The sequence below is a fragment of the Cydia splendana genome, chromosome 17, assembly GCF_910591565.1.
Source record: "Cydia splendana chromosome 17, ilCydSple1.2, whole genome shotgun sequence".
Classification (NCBI taxonomy): domain Eukaryota; kingdom Metazoa; phylum Arthropoda; class Insecta; order Lepidoptera; family Tortricidae; genus Cydia; species Cydia splendana.
The window spans coordinates 16,575,830-16,593,895 of record NC_085976.1 but is presented as its reverse complement, the minus strand read 5'-3'; the positions used below and the strand labels follow the sequence as shown (position 1 = coordinate 16,593,895).

General features: G+C 37.4%; 1 protein-coding gene and 1 long non-coding RNA gene across 2 annotated transcripts in view; one reads left to right on the top strand and one right to left on the bottom strand.

Annotated features, from left to right (window-relative positions):
- The window catches only part of LOC134798946 (uncharacterized), a 295,916-nt gene that overhangs the window by 17,951 nt on the left and 259,899 nt on the right, over nt 1-18,066 (bottom strand). The window lies entirely within an intron of this gene.
- LOC134798988 (beta-ureidopropionase-like) lies at nt 600-1,829 on the top strand. The gene has a single exon (XM_063771412.1). The coding sequence runs from the start codon at nt 654-656 to the stop codon at nt 1,827-1,829; it is 1,176 nt and encodes a 391-aa protein (XP_063627482.1). The 5' UTR covers nt 600-653.

Here is an 18,066-nt window from a genome sequence, read left to right as displayed (position 1 = left end):
CGAATTCTAAGATCAAGTTCGCCATACCTACATTTAAATAGGTATATACTATGGCCGACTTGATCTTAGAAAAACGGACAGACTATTACCACATTCGTAAAGTAGACGAAGTAGTGGGACACCTGATTGCTATTTTGTGGGGTATTATTTGAATCACTTTACCTACTTGGCTAGATATTATGTACGTCCAAAAACTCCATATTTTCTTTATTATTATTTATCACGATCATACTTATTTAAATAACGAGGTGTAAACACTAGTGTACATAGTTATTATCTATGATTAATCACTAAATCTTGAACGCATTCCATGTGTCAACCTTCTATTAATTTACATACATAACTACCCTTCTTTCAATATCTATGATAAATAAACATGTTCGTAGGTAGGTAGATCAGCTTATGTAGGTACTCAAGTATTCGAGACAAAAGGCAAACAGACGACAGGTTGTTTAAGTCACGTATCCCAGTGTATTGATATACCAAAACCAAATATTTTTCTCCAATATCTCCCCGTTTTATCACATTAGGTCGAAGGTCGTCAAGAAAACAGTCGGACCACACAGATCCGGTGCACGCGTAACTACCAGACCTATATAAGGCTAAGCGCAAGCCGCGCCCGCCACAGACCACTGATCATTCACTCCGGCACCATGGACGGCGAAACTCTCAGCTTGGAAGCCATCGTCAACAACAACCTCAGCGGCCGAGACCTTGACGAGTTTAACAGAATCTACTACGGCAGAAAGGACCATCTTGAAGTCAAGCTGAAGGAGACCTCCATCGCCGCCGCCAAGGATGCCAACTTTGAAATCGCCGCCTACGGCTTCCCGGCCAAACAGGAACAAACTCGCGCCCCCAGGATCGTGAAAGTCGGTATCATCCAACACTCCATCGCTATTCCGACCGACCGTCCCATCCTCGAGCAAAAAAAGGCTATATTTGACAAAGTTAAGAAGATTATTGACGTCGCCGGCCAGGAGGGCGTGAACATCATCTGCTTCCAAGAGCTATGGAACATGCCGTTCGCTTTCTGCACTCGCGAGAAGCAGCCGTGGTGCGAGTTCGCCGAATCAGCCGAGCATGGTGAAACCACGAGGTTCCTTCGCGAGCTGGCCGTCAAGTACTCGATGGTGATCGTCTCCTCTATCCTTGAGAGGGATGAGAAGCACGCAGACATCCTGTGGAACACCGCCGTCGTCATCAGCGATTCTGGCAACGTGATCGGCAAGCAGCGCAAGAACCACATCCCGAGGGTGGGAGACTTCAACGAATCGAACTACTACATGGAGGGTAACTCCGGACATCCGGTCTTCGCGACTCGCTACGGTAAAATCGCGATTAACATTTGCTTCGACCGCCACCACGTCCTGAACTGGATGATGTTCGGTCAGAACGGAGCCGAGATCGTGTTTAACCCGTCGGCCACGATTGCCGCTGAGGCCGGAAGCGAGTACATGTGGAACATTGAAGCGAGGAATGCCGCTATAACTAACTGCTACTTCACCGCTGCGATCAACCGTGTTGGGTACGAAGAGTTCCCTAATGAATTCACGTCGGCTGACGGTAAGCCTGCTCACAAAGACTTGGGGTTGTTCTACGGTTCGAGCTACTTCACGGGTCCTGATGGAGTGAGGTGCCCGGGCCTGTCGCGTACGAGGGACGGTTTGCTGATCGGAGTGCTGGACTTGAATCAGAACAGGCAGATCAAGGACAGGCGCTGCTACTACATGACGCAACGCCTGGACATGTACGTTGACAGCCTCAGCAAAGTCCTGGACCTGGACTACAAGCCGCAAATCGTACACGAGCATGATCCCGAGAAGTGATCATGCTCGTGTCCGCTCGCGCTCGATGGTTCGTGTTTAATGATAAGGTAATAACGTTTAATAAATCTTTATATTATATTGCTACGTCTTGACTTTTACTTGCACCTTTTCCTCATTTAGCTTGATATATTCGGTATCAGTATGAGTATAGCAATGTACGCATAATAATTACCTATACTTAGTTATTTTTTTAAAGATTTACCTAAGTACCTACTCTTGCTAACTTTCGAATATTTTAATAAATTCTAATTAAACCTACTAACATAATAATTTAGAATTTTTCCAGTATACTTGGTCAAGCAGATCTTGTCAGTAGAAAAAGGCGGCAAAACGGATGTTCTAACTAAATTATTTTTTACCAGAGTCATTGCATTATATAACAGATATAACAACCTTATGTATATGTAGCTATGTACGAGTGTCCAATATTTATTTTATTTTATTATATTTTTGAGAGATGACTTGCTCTGTACCTATTGTCTGTTTGTCATATAATTAGGAATTGTGATATTTGTGAGTACATTAGACTGTTTTTAGGGTTCCGTACCTCAAAAGGACAAAAGGAACCCTTATAGGATCACTCATGCTATCTGTCTGTCCGTCTGTCACAGCCTATTTTCTCGGAAACTACTGGACCAATTAAGTTGAAATTTGGTAGGTAGAGGTACACGTATGTACATTACCGACTCGCACTTGGCCGGTTTTTAGGGTTCCGTACCCAAAGGGTAAAAACGGGACCCTATCACTAAGACTCCGCTGTCCGTCCGTCCGTCCGTCCGTCCGTCTGTCACCAGGCTGTATCTCACGAACGGTGATAGCCAGACAGTTGAAATTTTCACAGATGATGTATTTCTGTTGCCGCTATAACAACAAATACTAAAAAGTACGGAACCCACGGTGGGCGAGTCCGACTCGCACTTGTCCGGTTTTTTAATTGATAAATATGCCACACACGAAGCGTGTATATAATTATGCTTCTAATGAATATGGAGATAATCATTAGATGCTTTAACTGTTTTGTTTTGACTTCAATATATCTCATCAATTGTGTATATATTCATTGAGTTAATAATGCATAATTAAGTGCCATTAATATAGAGATAACACTTCATTGGATAATATCTGGGAGACCGAGCTTTGCCCGGAAAACATATAAAAACTCAAAAATGCGCGTTTTCCCAGAGAAAACCCCCATATAGCAAATTTCATCGAAATCGTTAGAGCCCTTTCTGAGATCCCCGAAATATATATTTATATAAATAAACAAGAATTGCTCGTTTAAAGGTATTATTAGATAGATAGATAATAATTGTGTAGGTACTCAATATATTTGCAATAACTGCCTAATTTTATTTACAAAGAAAATACTAAAGGAAAATAAATCGACCAAGAATATGTCGGGCCATGCTCAATTGCTCAGTGTAGGGTTCCGCAGTTACCCTTCTGTCACAATAGTCTAAACAGGAGCTGCCTATGAGATGAGTATATGGGATGAGATGGTGCCTTTCTCCCGCGTTAAACACTCTACTTTTCATATCGAAACCAAATAAAACAAGGCAAATTTCATAATTTATTTATTTATTTAACCTTTATTGCACAAAAGAAAAGACTTTACCACTTTCGCATTTATAATCTTAGTAGGGAAAACCGTACACTTAGAAAAGTCACCTGTAATAATATGTTACACAACGAAGGCCGCAAAATCTGATGCGATCTTATTTGTGACAGGGTGGATTTCAAAATCCTGCGAAAACTTATGATTCGGTCTTTATAAAAAAAACTAGTAGGTTGTGCGAGTTGCAACTTTTTTATATGTTTTTAAGAACTATTATCTTAATGTTCCTTCAATTACCATCTCCAATAACTTAATAGTTTTTTTTATATAAAATGTTTTATGTGTCTAAAATCATCACCGTCTACCGGAAAAATCTGAACCTTTTTGTTTGCAGTGAAAATTATAGCATACCTATCGTACGATTGCGATTTTTCTTTTACTTATATCTTTTCCATGTTGTTGTTTAACACATGAAAAAATATGCAATAATTCCTTCACCGAGAAAGTACATTTAAAAATATTTAAAATTTTGTCACGAATATTCGTCAACACCGTCATGGTAATGTCAATGTGAGCTTATCTCCGTGTATGAACAACGAAATACCGCTAAAGGTCCTTGCCCTATTTTTCACTTTAATATAGAATGCCAAAAATGATTTCACTATAAAGTCACATCATTGAATCGTGAGAAATATTACGAACAAATTTGTAAAACGTAGTTTGTCACGACAGAGCATCATCACCGTTATGCTTTGGTTTAAAAAAGTTACAAATGATATATTAGAAATAATTATTGAAATGAATGGCAAACTACATGAAGTTTATTGTGTAGCATAGACATTAACTACTATTATTCGTATTCTAGAAATAAAAACAAGAAACTCTCAAATCGTCAACACCATACCCATCATCACCGGGAAAAAATGACGACCGGTGATGATTTCATGTGTATGGTGATGACGGTTCTCAGAAACTTTTCTAGTTATTTTGCTATAATTCATTATGAAATTAAGCTGTATGTTTGAAAAACGTTCTCTATGTCTTCTAACACTATATAATGTCTACCTTATAAATGTAGAATAAATGTAGAAGAAGATATGACTATTTTTTTCACACTAGAGGATGGTTAGTTTTAAATAACATTTTGACTGAAGTAGGCAAAATTTAGGTCACTTAGAACTTAGAACATACAAATGTTTATTTTTTATTATCTAATAATGTAAATCGTGCAACTTAGAGTCTGTAATTGCATGTTAGTCGTGTTAAAACAAAGTATTTAAACAAGCAACATATATTAAGATTTAAGCGACCATAGGCTACGGTACTGGCTCACTATTGTAATGGCCTTATGTTTTTTGATAATATTATATTAATTGATGTATATAATTACAGCAATTAATAATTATACCATTGGGTAGTCACCGGACCCAATACCTAACATTTTGTAACTTATGACATGCATTACAAGTAGGGGTCTTGCAACTTATAAAACACTGATTATATATTAATGTTTAGCTATTAAACAATATATATATGGATTTAAATCATTATAGCTATTTATAAAGTTAATTTATAAAACAACAAAAATACAAACTTATGCAATGAATCAAATTATCGAAAAAAAGTAATATATCATAAAAATTAAGCTCACTGGTAAGCCAGCAATTTTATAATATGATATAAATACCAAGTTATGCAGTAGATAAAAGAAGATGCGGGTTTAAACTGATAATAAGAGTACAAATTTTGTTAATATGATTTAACATTGAAAAAACCCAAAAAATAAATGAATACATAAATTGCCTATTTCGGAATATAAATTATTTAAAATTATACAATAAAAATACTTATTATATATTTATTTATATGAATAAAATGTATTTTTTATAATTTTCTAAAAATTATTTATGTAGCTAGTCTTATGTTCAAAAACATGTTATTTGTAATGTTTATTAAAGTTCTAAAGCCTTACAATTAAAAAAAGTTTTTGTTTTTTTAATACGTTTTGAATACATATATAAATTAGTTCCCAAATCGTCATTACCGTACATGCAGTGTCATTACCGTCTATAAAAGAGTCATTACCATACCATGATTGTCATCACCATCTTGCGTTTTTATTTTCCGAAAGCGATAACTTCAAATATAAGCCACAAATGATTGTATAAATACCATAAATATCCTCAATATACAGCTCCTATTACTTTACCCAGCTAGAATCGTGTTAAATTAAACATTAAAAAAAATATTTTTTTGTATGGTGAAATTTTTGGTGATGAAATCCACCCAGAGCCAGATACACAGTCACAAATTTTTGCTGCCTTCGAAGAGTAACATCTTCTCTGATTGCCCTACCTTTCGAAGAGTTTTGGAGAGACTGTACCTACTTTTCGGATCGGATGAGATCACCCTAATATAATATTAATAAACCATAGCTTGTGCAATAGTTAAGTCAACCACAACTTAGTTAACATACGATAACTTTTGTTAATTATTTTCATTAGTTATCTGAACAAAAACATTTATTTATAAAATTTTGATAACGGACTTTTGAACTCGGCTTTCAACATTGTTTGATACCGACCACAAACAAGCTTGAGACATAATAATTAATGTAATTTAGATAACTGTTGTTCAGTCGATTAGGCAACTTTATTAAAAAAACCGGGCAAGTGTGAGTCGGACTCGCGCACGAAGGGTTCCGTACCATAATGAAAAAAAAAACGGAAAAAAATGCAAAAAAAAACGGTCACCCATCCAAGTACTGACCACGCCCGACGTTGCTTAACTTTGGTCAAAAATCACGTTTGTTGTATGGGAGCCCCATTTAAATCTTTATTTTATTCTGTTTTTAGTATTTGTTGTTATAGCGGCAACAGAAATACATCATCTGTGAAAATTTCAACTGTCTAGCTATCACGGTTCGTGAGATACAGCCTGGTGACAGACAGACGGACGGACGGACGGACGGACAACGAAGTCTTAGTAATAGGGTCCCGTTTTACCTTTTGGGTACGGAACCCTAAAAAGAGAAGCATTGGAATGTTTATATTATTGTTCTGATAATATTTTATTTCGTTTAGAGACAAAAAATAATGTAGGTAAACAATTTTATCAATTATGAATTGGAGTCTGTACGGAAAGACGGTACTGCTTAAGGTATCAGCAGTGGCGTAGCTAGCATGGGTGGCACCCGGGGCGGAAATTGTGGGTGTCACCCCAAAATTATTTGAAAAAGTAATAGTAATTTATATTTAATATTCCATAGCTCACAATTTTACTCCATCGCTTTCATTTTAAATTCCATGAAGTCTCAATAGTCCACCCCTGGCGGGTGTTGCCTCTGCGCGCGTTCTATGACACGGGCAAGGACAGCATCCGCTCGGTGTAACCCACATTTCATAAGTGTCAAAGGGGCATCTATGTATTGGCTTGGGCTCCGCGCACGCCTCCCAAAGGTCCGGGTCATTATTGTCCCGTGAAAGATATACAAATAATTTATGTAAAAATAAATTTTAAACTTTTTTTGCCAAGTGCGAGATTTGAAAGAGATTCTGTAAAATCCCATTTCACAATGAATTTCAAATAGTCCAGAGTGGTCCAGAGTCACCCAATTACGAGTAGAAACAGTGACATAGTTTGTCAATTACAGAAATAATCACATAATATAAAAAAACCTTTCTGAATAAAAAAAAACCTACGAGGCGCCAACATATTATTGTTACATACAGGTGCCCACGAGGAACCCGAGAAATTTTAACCACACATTTCCGAGGCCAAAAGAAGGAAAAAATATTAAAAAAGTTTACGTAAATAATTTCGCGAAAAAACATTTCTTCTTTCGATTTTTGTACGTATTTGTAGATAAAATATAAATGCTATTTGTAAAACTATCACTCAAAAAGAATTTTAACTTTTTTTGTAAAACCTATTAGTTTTTTCAAAGTGTATTACGTGTCACTTTTTTACATTCTATCTATAAGGATATTTGGACTAGGTCCCAGTTAGTAGGTTGAGTAAGGTCATTTAGCATGCACTTTAGTCTCAGGCGATGCCGCTTGACACAATTGTTTCTTAGGTCAAACAAAGCTGATTTGCCCCGGTAGCCGGGAGATCGTACCATGCAGACCCCCCAAAAAGGGGGGGGTGAAAGGGTCGGCTCCCCAGGTCCAATCTATGCTATATTCCTTCCTAGTCTTAGCAACTAGGGCAAGTTATATATTATTTTCGTATAATTTAGGGACGGGGAATTCATTTTCGAAAATAATTATTATACCTTTCCATACAAAAAAAAAATATTTTTGTACAAAAAATGAAAATGTTATGTAATTTTTTGTGACAATTTTGGATGTTCCAATCACAGTGTGGCGATTTGCACTATATAAAAAATTGGACGATGTAGCCCATGTATTCTTTATTCAGAAAAATATCACTTTATAGTAGGCATTCATAAATTTTTTTGTAAAAAAAAAAAAATTTATAGCGCGTGGCGGTAATGATTTCCATACAAATGGAACTATGCCCAAAGTCAAAGATTAAAAATGTTTACTGCAAATCGCCACACTGTGATTGTAACATCCAAAATTGTCACAAAAAATTACATAACATTTTCGTTTTTAGTACAAAAATATTTTTTTTGTATGGAAAGGTATAATAATTATTTCGAAAATTAATTCCCCGTCCCTAAATTATACGAAAATGATATATAACTTGCCCTAGTTGCTAAGACTACGAAGGAATATAATAGCATAGATGGGACCTGGGGAGCCGACCCTTTCACCCCCCTTTTGGGGGGTCTGCATGGTACGATCTCCCTGCTACCGGGCCAGATCAACTTTGTTTGACCTAAGGAACAATCGTGCCAAGCGGCATCGCCTGAGACTAAAGTGCATGCTGTTCCATACTTTTGTGTTCCTTACTAAACCTACTACAGTGGCGTAGCTAGGCGTGGGCGAAGTGGGCCTTCGCCCACGGCCTCGCGCCCCAAAGGGGCGCGATGCCCCTTTGGGCACAGTGAAAGAAAAGGGCTTCGCAGACGCAGATGCGACTTCGCCCACGGCTAGTTTAGTTCACGCTACGCCACTGCATGCTGGGACTGCTAGGTCCCATAGTAGCAACATCGTCATCAAAAAAACATTTTGCACTAAGTAACTAACAATAAAAAGATGTTTTTTTTAGCTGGCTGGTGGTACTGGACTCTGCAACTAGGCGAATTCCAAAACAGTTTATAGGACATTTTAGTCTTTAAATATGATCAGGAATATACTGTCAAAATCTCTCGGGTTCCTCGTGGGCATGTTGTACCTATATTATTTTCTTAATGGCGGTTGTGCAATCTGCCACAGTTTTACGAATTTTTATAGATGGCACTATTGATGTTCACGGTCGGGTGTCACCCCTAAATGGGTGACACCCGGGGCGGGCCGCCCCCGCCGCCCCCCCCTAGTTACGCCACTGGGTATCAGTACCTAATTATACCTTATTTTAATTTTTAACAAGAAGAAACGTCTGCTAACGATGCTACTAAGCTTAGAATCAATCCATCCAGAGATCCAGAGATTCGGAGAGTGGAGGATCCATAGGCCGTGAGTTCAAGTCTCACCCAAGACAGTAATTTTTCCACTTTTAAATTTATTCTAAGTTCAGTATACCTAAGTTAGTAATCAAGCTAGTATTATACAGTATCTAAGTTAAGCTAAACTGGTAAGTTGAAAGACATGATTTAAATGCATTAACTAGTGTTAAGAGTTTCCTACAGGCGCCTACGAGACAGGATTCTTTACGTAACACCTACATGTGTAGAACTACTATCAGGCTGGGCTGTTCTCAATGCCTACGAGTTTATCGCCTCAGGCATACAGGATACAGGTTCTATCTTTCATATATAGGTACCTAATTATACAAACATTTATTCATCAGTAGTCCTACAGAAGTTTTAGTTTCCGTTTCGGCAGTTTTCGGCATAAAAATCATGTTTCGGGTTAAAAACTGCCGGCCGCGCCGAATCTGTTTTTCGTGGTTTTCGACCGTTTTCGAAGTTTCGGTTTCGGCAATTCCCGGCATAAAATCATGCGTGGGCTAAAAGTCCCTAACTATAAGTGTGCCCATAATATTTAAGGAGTTCCCTAATAGGATCACATTATCAGATCCTGACCTGATGATAATGAGGCCAAATGTGAAGACAGATAATCTAATATATTTCCAAATCGGTCCAGCTGTCGAGAATTCAGGGAACAAACATAAAAAAACTCCGCTGAAATTGAGAATCTCTTCTTTATTGAAGTCGGTTAAAAAAGGGTTCCCCGTAACATCCGACACCGGGGGCGTAGATAATTCATGACATCTAAACACAAGTGCTTTAAAAGCGTGCGACACTTCTCGACGCAATTTCACCGCAATTTCAGCACTCGCTAAGAGATGTCGCTAATGTGTGCTCCGCAGCGCCATCTAGTCTTCATCAACGCTAACTTATCTATACTACTCCAGTGGACTCTATTACAGGGTAATAAGATACATTTTTAAAAGTATTGTGGCGTGGTAAGTTTGTGCGCATGCTATTTTGCAAAGTTATTTAGACATGTGTAAAGGACTCTATGGCGGTGTGTTAGAATTGGTTTTTAAATGTTTTGATGTGTGGTTCGCTAGTAGGCCTACTAGTTTGGAGAGCACTTGAGTTGCAGCCTGTGACATCCATTACAATAATGATGTCTTTGCTTTAGGGCTGTGCAAAATTATCAATCCAAAATTATTTAATGAGCTTTGGAAATAAACTCATATAGGTACGTACCTACGACCCTACGTGGTGACCTGGCGACTATTTACCGTAAGAGGGCTCCCGACCGTGCAAATATCAATTGCAAATTCTGGTAGGTTGTCAACCGGTCTCAGCTGGAGACTCTGGAGAGTGGAGGCTAATGCAGATAAAATGTCAGAAGTACTGGTCTATGGTTTAAGTTTGGGTGGATAATATGACTTGGTTATTTATTACTAAGGCTACCTGTCATAATACATTAATTACTATTATAATGATCTGATGATGCTTTAGGGCTGTGTCAATGTAAATTATTGTGTGAAATTTGGAAATAAGGTGACTTACGGAGACCTACTGGAGAAACTCATGTAGGTACTTACGTGGCGACAATTCAACTACGTACCTACCGGTGCAGCACGGCAAGGCCCTTAACAAAGAAGATTAGAGCAGGACCGTTAAGAAGATAATTCGATTTTATTTATCTGACTATTCAAATTAATTACAATTCTTGGGATTCGTTCCCAAGCGGACCCCATGATCCCATGAGCCTTGGCAAAAAGTCGCGGGATAACGCGAGGAAGATGATGATTCAAATTACTTACACAGCATTACTATTTTTTAATGTAAGTATTTTTTATCCACAAAACTGAACTGCGGTGAGGATGCACCTGCTCCTTTAGAGACAGCCCTGTGGAACTGGGTCTCGTTTAGTATCAGTCGTGTAAAGCTGAGGACAGTGCGAAAGCATTTAGAGACGCCAAATGTACTCACCGTACTTGCGACTTTTCAAGATTTTTGTACTTTTGTTACATGATACGCGATGGTGGCAAATAAGCGTGACGCTATAACTGGGTTTTTTTCTCAACAGTGGTAACAGATGGGGGAAAAACCAGTGGTGACAACCCGGTGGTAAAAAGTGGAAATAACCTGGACATGGACGTTAATCTGGAGCCTGGAGGCACGGCCGTGTTCGAGCCAACTCAAGACAAGGGCACTTCCTACCTTTTCTTGATCCTAAAGACTGAAGACTCCGCTCTGTCGACTATTCTGATAATAATTACTGTTGTAAATTCAACATTCTTTTATAGGGACATTAAACACATTTTAGGGTTCCGTACCTCAAAAGGAAAAACCGGCCAGGTGCGAGTCGAACTCGTCCACCGAGGGTTCCGTAGCCGTACAAATTTAACTAATTTTTATCGCATTTTAATGCCGCAAAAAACGTATAATTTCGACACTCTCAAGTGAATCAGAATTGATAGCGTACTTAAACTACAAATACAGGGAAAAAAATAAATAAAAATTGTTAAATTTGTACGGAACCCTCGGTGAGCGAGTCCGTCTCACACTTGGCCGGTTTCTTTTCTATACGACGCGGCACAATTCTCGATAAAAACCCACCCCTCTCCAAAACTCCCAACGTATTCTGTTTACAAAATATTAACAATTAAAAAAAAAAACAACGTTATTATCCCAAAATTCAACATTCTTTTATAGGGACATTAAACACATTTTAGGGTTCCGTACCTCAAAAGGAAAAACCGGCCAGGTGCGAGTCGAACTCGTCCACCGAGGGTTCCGTAGCCGTACAAATTTAACTAATTTTTATCGCATTTTAATGCCGCAAAAAACGTATAATTTCGACACTCTCAAGGGAATCAGAATTGATAGCGTACTTACACTACAAATACAGGGAAAAAAATAAATAAAAAATGTTAAATTTATACGGAACCCTCGGTGAGCGAGTCCGTCTCACACTTGGCCGGTTTTTTTTCTATATGACGCGACACAATTCTCGATAAAAACCCACCCCTCTCCTAAACTCCCAACGTATTCTGTTTACAAAATATTAACAATTAAAAAAAAAACAACGTTTCTCATCCCAAAAATTATCATCAATCACCATGATAATTATCAACATTTTTCCTATTTCCCGTGGAAAGCCCGGGGCAAAACGTGACCAACTTTAATGAGAAATTAAAAGGAAAAATTGAAATCACCGGGCGTAAATGAAAAATTAAAAAGTGGACGGAAACGGAAGGCGGCCATGTTTCACGGCACCTAATGGCCTTAATTACAGCGTGAAAGAATACTTTATGGTTTTAATCGAGTTAAGGTCTGAAAAAACAACACGGAGTTGTTTGTGACTCCAATTTCGGAAGATCATGAGTTATCTGTAAGGAGTATTGAATATAGAAATTTGATATTGGCTGATTTGTTGGCTGTCGTAGACAGCGCACATAGGTCGGAAATCACGATTTAGGCCGCCAAAAATATTTTATTGCATTTTTGCGCTTTATATACGATTTCGAACTAAGAAAACATATTTTTAGATAATTACAATTATTATTTTTAAATTTATGGCCCTTTTTTCCAAAAAAATGTTGATTTTGCTCCTCCTCGCTTGATTATTTTATATATTAATGATATATATTATAGTATATATATGTATTTTCTTCCATTGAATATATAACTAATAAAATACACATATATATTATATTTAGGTATAAGAGTAACATATGTATAACAGAAACTAATAGAAATATACAAAGGTTGTTATCTAATATTATTACGACTGATACATTTACTCAAAAAGATTAACATAAATAAATAAATCACACGCCACATTTAATCATCATCATATCTTAAAGAAAAATCCTCCTCATCGCTTGGGTAGCATTGATCATTCTCCGCTCTCGCCTCATGTGGCTCAGCAGAAATCAATAGCTGCATAGTTTCTGACAGAAATAATTTAACTCGAGGTTTCGTTATCTTTCTCGTACTGCTGATAAGCGGATCGGAGGTCAGAAGCAACCTATGGTAAATGTCCAGATTGCAGTATTCTCTAGAAAACTTTCGGGCATAGTTTAAACGATATGACCGAAAGTGTTTGTTTCGGGCTTCTGCAGCTTCCTCCGAAAGTTGTCCAAAGGGAACTATTAAGTTTTCAATTATATGTAATTCTGCCATGGATCAGTATTTTGTGCATTGTCGGTGTCATCGGATGCCACTCACACAAATTTATATAAAGCTTTGCCGTTTCCAGAGCGTATGAGCGGAGCGGCGGAGCTTCCTTCCAACCAAGATTCATTAGATATCAGAATTTTTTCCACAATGCGACGTGATCTAATCCATCTCTTTTTAAATTCTGATTTAAAATGTGAAAATTTACGCTTCATGTTCTTTTTTTCTTCATCTCCGTCACCTGAGCGCATAAGGAGATAATTTTCCAAAAAGTCCAATTTTTCAGTTATTGACTGAAAATTTTGTTCATTTAACTTATCACTCTTATCAGACAGGTAATTTCGAATCACAACTTTTAAACCAGAGGCATTTGATGAACCTAGAATAACAGAAAAGACATTTTAACGCTAATGAAAAAAAAACGTAATAATTTGCTATTTCCGAAATGACATAAAAATATCACTCGGACGGGCCCGGAAGCATAGTATTGTCACAATTAAATATGAAAAAATAACAAAATTTTCATCAAGAAAAGGGTCATGTTTAGTGGGTTATATATATATCATAAAATAAATATTTCTAATTCAAAACAAATGAAAATAATAGAAACTTACCTGAATTTTCGATATCCATCACTTTCACTGACAAATAAACTCCGCAAAAATAAATATTGGCTTAGAAATGTTTGCTTCGGATAACAGTGCTAAGAACCGCGTGTGCAACGTATGTGATGATTGAGTTTTGAGAACCTGGTAGATTACCTACGTAACTGATAAGGGTGGTGGTGGGGTGGGATTAATTCCGCGATAGTGTAATGTTTTTCGAGAAGTAATTATTTTCATTTCATTTCATTTATTTTCCGACCTATGTGCAGCGCTTTCGTTTTTATGCTTGGTTCCTAATATGGCCATGTGGCGCTAGTAGTACGATGGTGGACGTTCGGTCGCACACGTTTACTTACCAGTGTTATTCGATATAATATAGGTATTCATTATTTACGAAAGTCTTCTTGTGTTCTTATTACGCCAAGTAGGAGTACCTAGGCCTACTCAAATGGTCAAAGTGCTACTATAATCGTTTGTTTTAATGTTGTGTTTGTTAACATATAGGTATTGCAAGAGCTAAAATTTAACAAAAGTTTTCTGGGTAGTTTCTACCTATTCCTCTGTAGGTACACCATAGGTACCACAACATAACTAAGTACCTAATATCAAGTATATTTGCGACAAGCCCCGGAACTTTAAGCCAGGGACACGCGCCATAAATGCGACACGTTCGCTAAACTAAATTGGTAAAAGGATTTCGCAGTTTGGGGGAGCATAAAGAGCACACTGGATTGTACGAAATGAATAACATTTGGCGAAGAATATTGTTACAGGGGTTTTTTAGTGTATAAGGTTTACTCGGGTAATTCCGAATGTCGAAAACTGTCGGATAATTCCGAAAGAGACTTTTATTATGATGGAATTAAGGGTGATTTTCATCTGAATTTCGGAATTATCCGACATTCGGTAATACCCGAATACACCTTAGTAAAATTTTGACCTAAAGGGTGAAAAAAAAAATTGATTTTTTTTCCACAATTTCTTGTTGGTCACCCACAAGACTGGCGGCTCGATTCGGAAAATGAATTAGATTTCTACTAGACTTCAACAAGTTACGATACGGATAATTTAAAGATATTTGTAAGATAGATATGTCAAATTTGACGTTTCCGCGATTCTGGAGGTCCTCTTGAACGATTTCGACAAGTTAGTAGATCTAGTTGATCTCTAAATCGTCTCAAGATCTTGTGATTATCTCGAAATCCGAATAGGCCTGTGGGTCATAAGGAAGAAAATGGGGACTGGGGACTACGTTTTTATAGAAATTAGGGTCCACGGCTTTAACTCTTAGGAACAGAAGAACCTAAGTAGGTACTTACTATTTTCTGTCTGTGTTATATGACCCCTTGTAGAAACGTGTTAACCAATAGTCGACATATACAATTAATTCTAGATTTCCCTATTGTTAACTAAAATATGTTCAGTTCCTGTATCGATTTCCGGTTGAAATTCAAAATGGCGAAATCGTTTCGACATTTTTTTAGTTATTTTGCTCAATGTTTTTAAAGTGTAATATTGATAGCTTTACTACTAGTTATTATGCAGTGAAATAACGTGAAAAAGTGTAGATAACGAAGAATTAGTCTTGAATCGGTCTAAACCATTAAGTATTTACATGTATGTAACGTCCAGCTATCACTTTACTTAAAAGCAACTACATAACAACATCATGCTCTTTAAATGAATACTTTTGACATGGCGAAATAATGATTTTGATGGAAGACATTTTTTACAAGAAGAAGAATTCCTGTATGCTACATGGTGCATCACTAGTTCTGTCATAAACGAAAACACATTTTTTTAGTTTTCTTTTATCGTGACAGCGTTGTTTCCGCGAGTGTCAAATTTTAAAACGATAAAGTTGGATTCACGCGTGGGGCGCTATTGTCGCACTAAAGGGTTTTTTCGAGTGTACTTTTCAATTTGCCTCCACCCCCCGCCGAACAGGGGTTACGTGGAGTTGGAGGTTTACACTAAATAAATTTCAAAAGTGTAATAGGCGCGAAGGATCGATCTCCCATGCAAATTTTGAATCTTGCCCCTTTTTTCTAAGTAATATCAATTGGCTTGGCTTGGCAATTTTAACAGGCCTAAATACTTCGTAATTTTCTGTGCCTGGTTCAGCTACTCTTAGAATAATAAAGTTATCCAGAAGGAATTCGATTAACGTTAGACCAAGACAAATCTATAACAATTTTGATAGCACGCGCATTGATTCATTCTTTTAAAATTATAGCTTCAGTCCAGTGGGACCATTTCGCCAGTAACAAGGTATTGGAAGCAAGGGAATACGACTAAAATTGTAGGGTTATTACGACAGTGTACGATGGTTTTAATAGTTCTTGTAAAGCGATAGCTGGCCTTTACAAGAAGCACGTGGACTACCGGCCGTTGACTACAAAATGGTGGTTAAACGCGCTTCAAGAATAATTCTCCATTCACTGCCCACGACCACATTAGTTTACTGTATGATAAGCTATCGATATTACACTTTAAGCGATATAAATGAGCAAAAAACAAAGTCTTAGTCTAACTCTAGATTAATATTATATTCATAAGTGCCACTGTCACGTTCGTGTAGGGCGTTTACAAAAGATTTTTTATTTTTTTTCAAACCTTTAGATACTAATATTGCGTTTGCTTCTCCCAGTTTTTCTGTCCTTGGTCAAATCAAGTTCGTGTAATAGTGAAACACTTTTTTTTTCAATGGTCTGTTAAAACGTATGGGGTGCAGCGGAAATGAAACGGAACGCGCCGATGGAATCGTCCGAACTATTGTGGCCAGAAACTACGTGTAACGAAACGCAACTGGCAACGTTGGCGGCGAATTTAGAAAAAATAATCATCGGAAATCAAAGAGGGAGCATGGACACCTGTGTTCGGTGAAATTGAATGTGAAGTTTGGGAAATAACTATAGAGTACTAACTAACTATTAGTCTGTATACAGATGTAGTGCATAAGTGTTTTCCATCGTATTTTCTCGGAAACGTTCGTATTTGTCATGCTACTTCAGTCAACGTCAGTACTTTTTGTACCGAGACTGACTGAAATAGCAAAACACGTTCGTACGTTTCCGTGAAAATACGATGGAAATTGTTATTTGTTTTACAAGAGGGCAAAGTTGTTGTTTAACCGCTCGTGCTAATATTGATACCCGAGCAAGAGAAAGATTCCAAAATTGAACCACGAGCGTAGCGAGTGCTTCGAAAAATGGAATCTTGAGCGTTGCGAGGGTTTCAAAGCACGAGGGTTAAACAAAATTTGCCCCCGAGTGAAACACAAAATTTTTCACGACACCAACCCGAAGCAAATATTAAATGTAAAATATCAAACAAAATCGAACCAAATTAAATTCAAATGAATGTTATTAAATATTTATCATCCAAAATCATCATTTAAAAGTCAATTCTACCAGCAAACATAAGAAAACAGCTCAAAATTTGCATTTGATTACTTTGCCTCACATGTGAGTTACTGATACTGATAGCAAAGGCTAAGCAAAGTGCAACTTTGCTATCCGTTTTTGAGGTGCAAAGTAAGCCTTTTCGAGCTGGTGTGGTGAAAATAATTATGCACTACATTTGTAGTTTGATTTGTGCATCTTTCTGTGTTGGTATTTATCTTTAACCCACTGATTAGATCAATGACACTTTCGAAATGCAAATGTGTAAGCTCGTGATGTGACGAGAAGAAGACTTACGAGCAATGACCTTTTATTTATGTAGACGTGTGACGTTCATAGTTGACAAAACTAAAATTTGATCCAACAATTTTGACAACTTGACAGGTTGGCGTCACCCATACGACTAACTAAATATAGGTTCCGGAACCTATATTTATTGGCTCACGATTGTGCGCCTGGTACCATATCTACCTCAATTTACTTACATCTATGCTTACGAGAAGGTATTTTATAAGATTTGCAAATTCAATGTTTTTGGTCAAATGGCTTTAGCTATTTTTCAAAATAATATATTATTAGTAGTAATAATTTAGTAAAACAACATGGCAGCACTGGTGCACCGCTGTGCGATCCATCACGACTATTATTGCATTAGATCCCCTCCAATTATAACCTCACTAATTGCTAATTATTGTGCGGTCCCTGCGACTTTTCCTCCAGGCGGTTATATTTTGTGTACGGTTTGACTTTTAAAAAATTGCAAACGCTCTTCTACTAATAATGACTCGTTGATTAGGTAATAGGCATGCATGTAACAAAAAATATCGTATATATATTATGGTTTTGTCATTGGTAAGGGTTCCGTACCTGAAGGGTAACAACGGGAGCTTACGGGACCCCATTAGTAAGACTCCTCTGTCCGTTTATCTTTCCGTCTGTCCGTCTGTCTGTCTGTCTG

Coding starts and splice junctions, on each gene's coding strand:
- LOC134798988 (XM_063771412.1), top strand. CDS start 654: ATGGACGGCGAAACTCTCAGCTTGGAAGCCATCGTCAACAACAACCTC.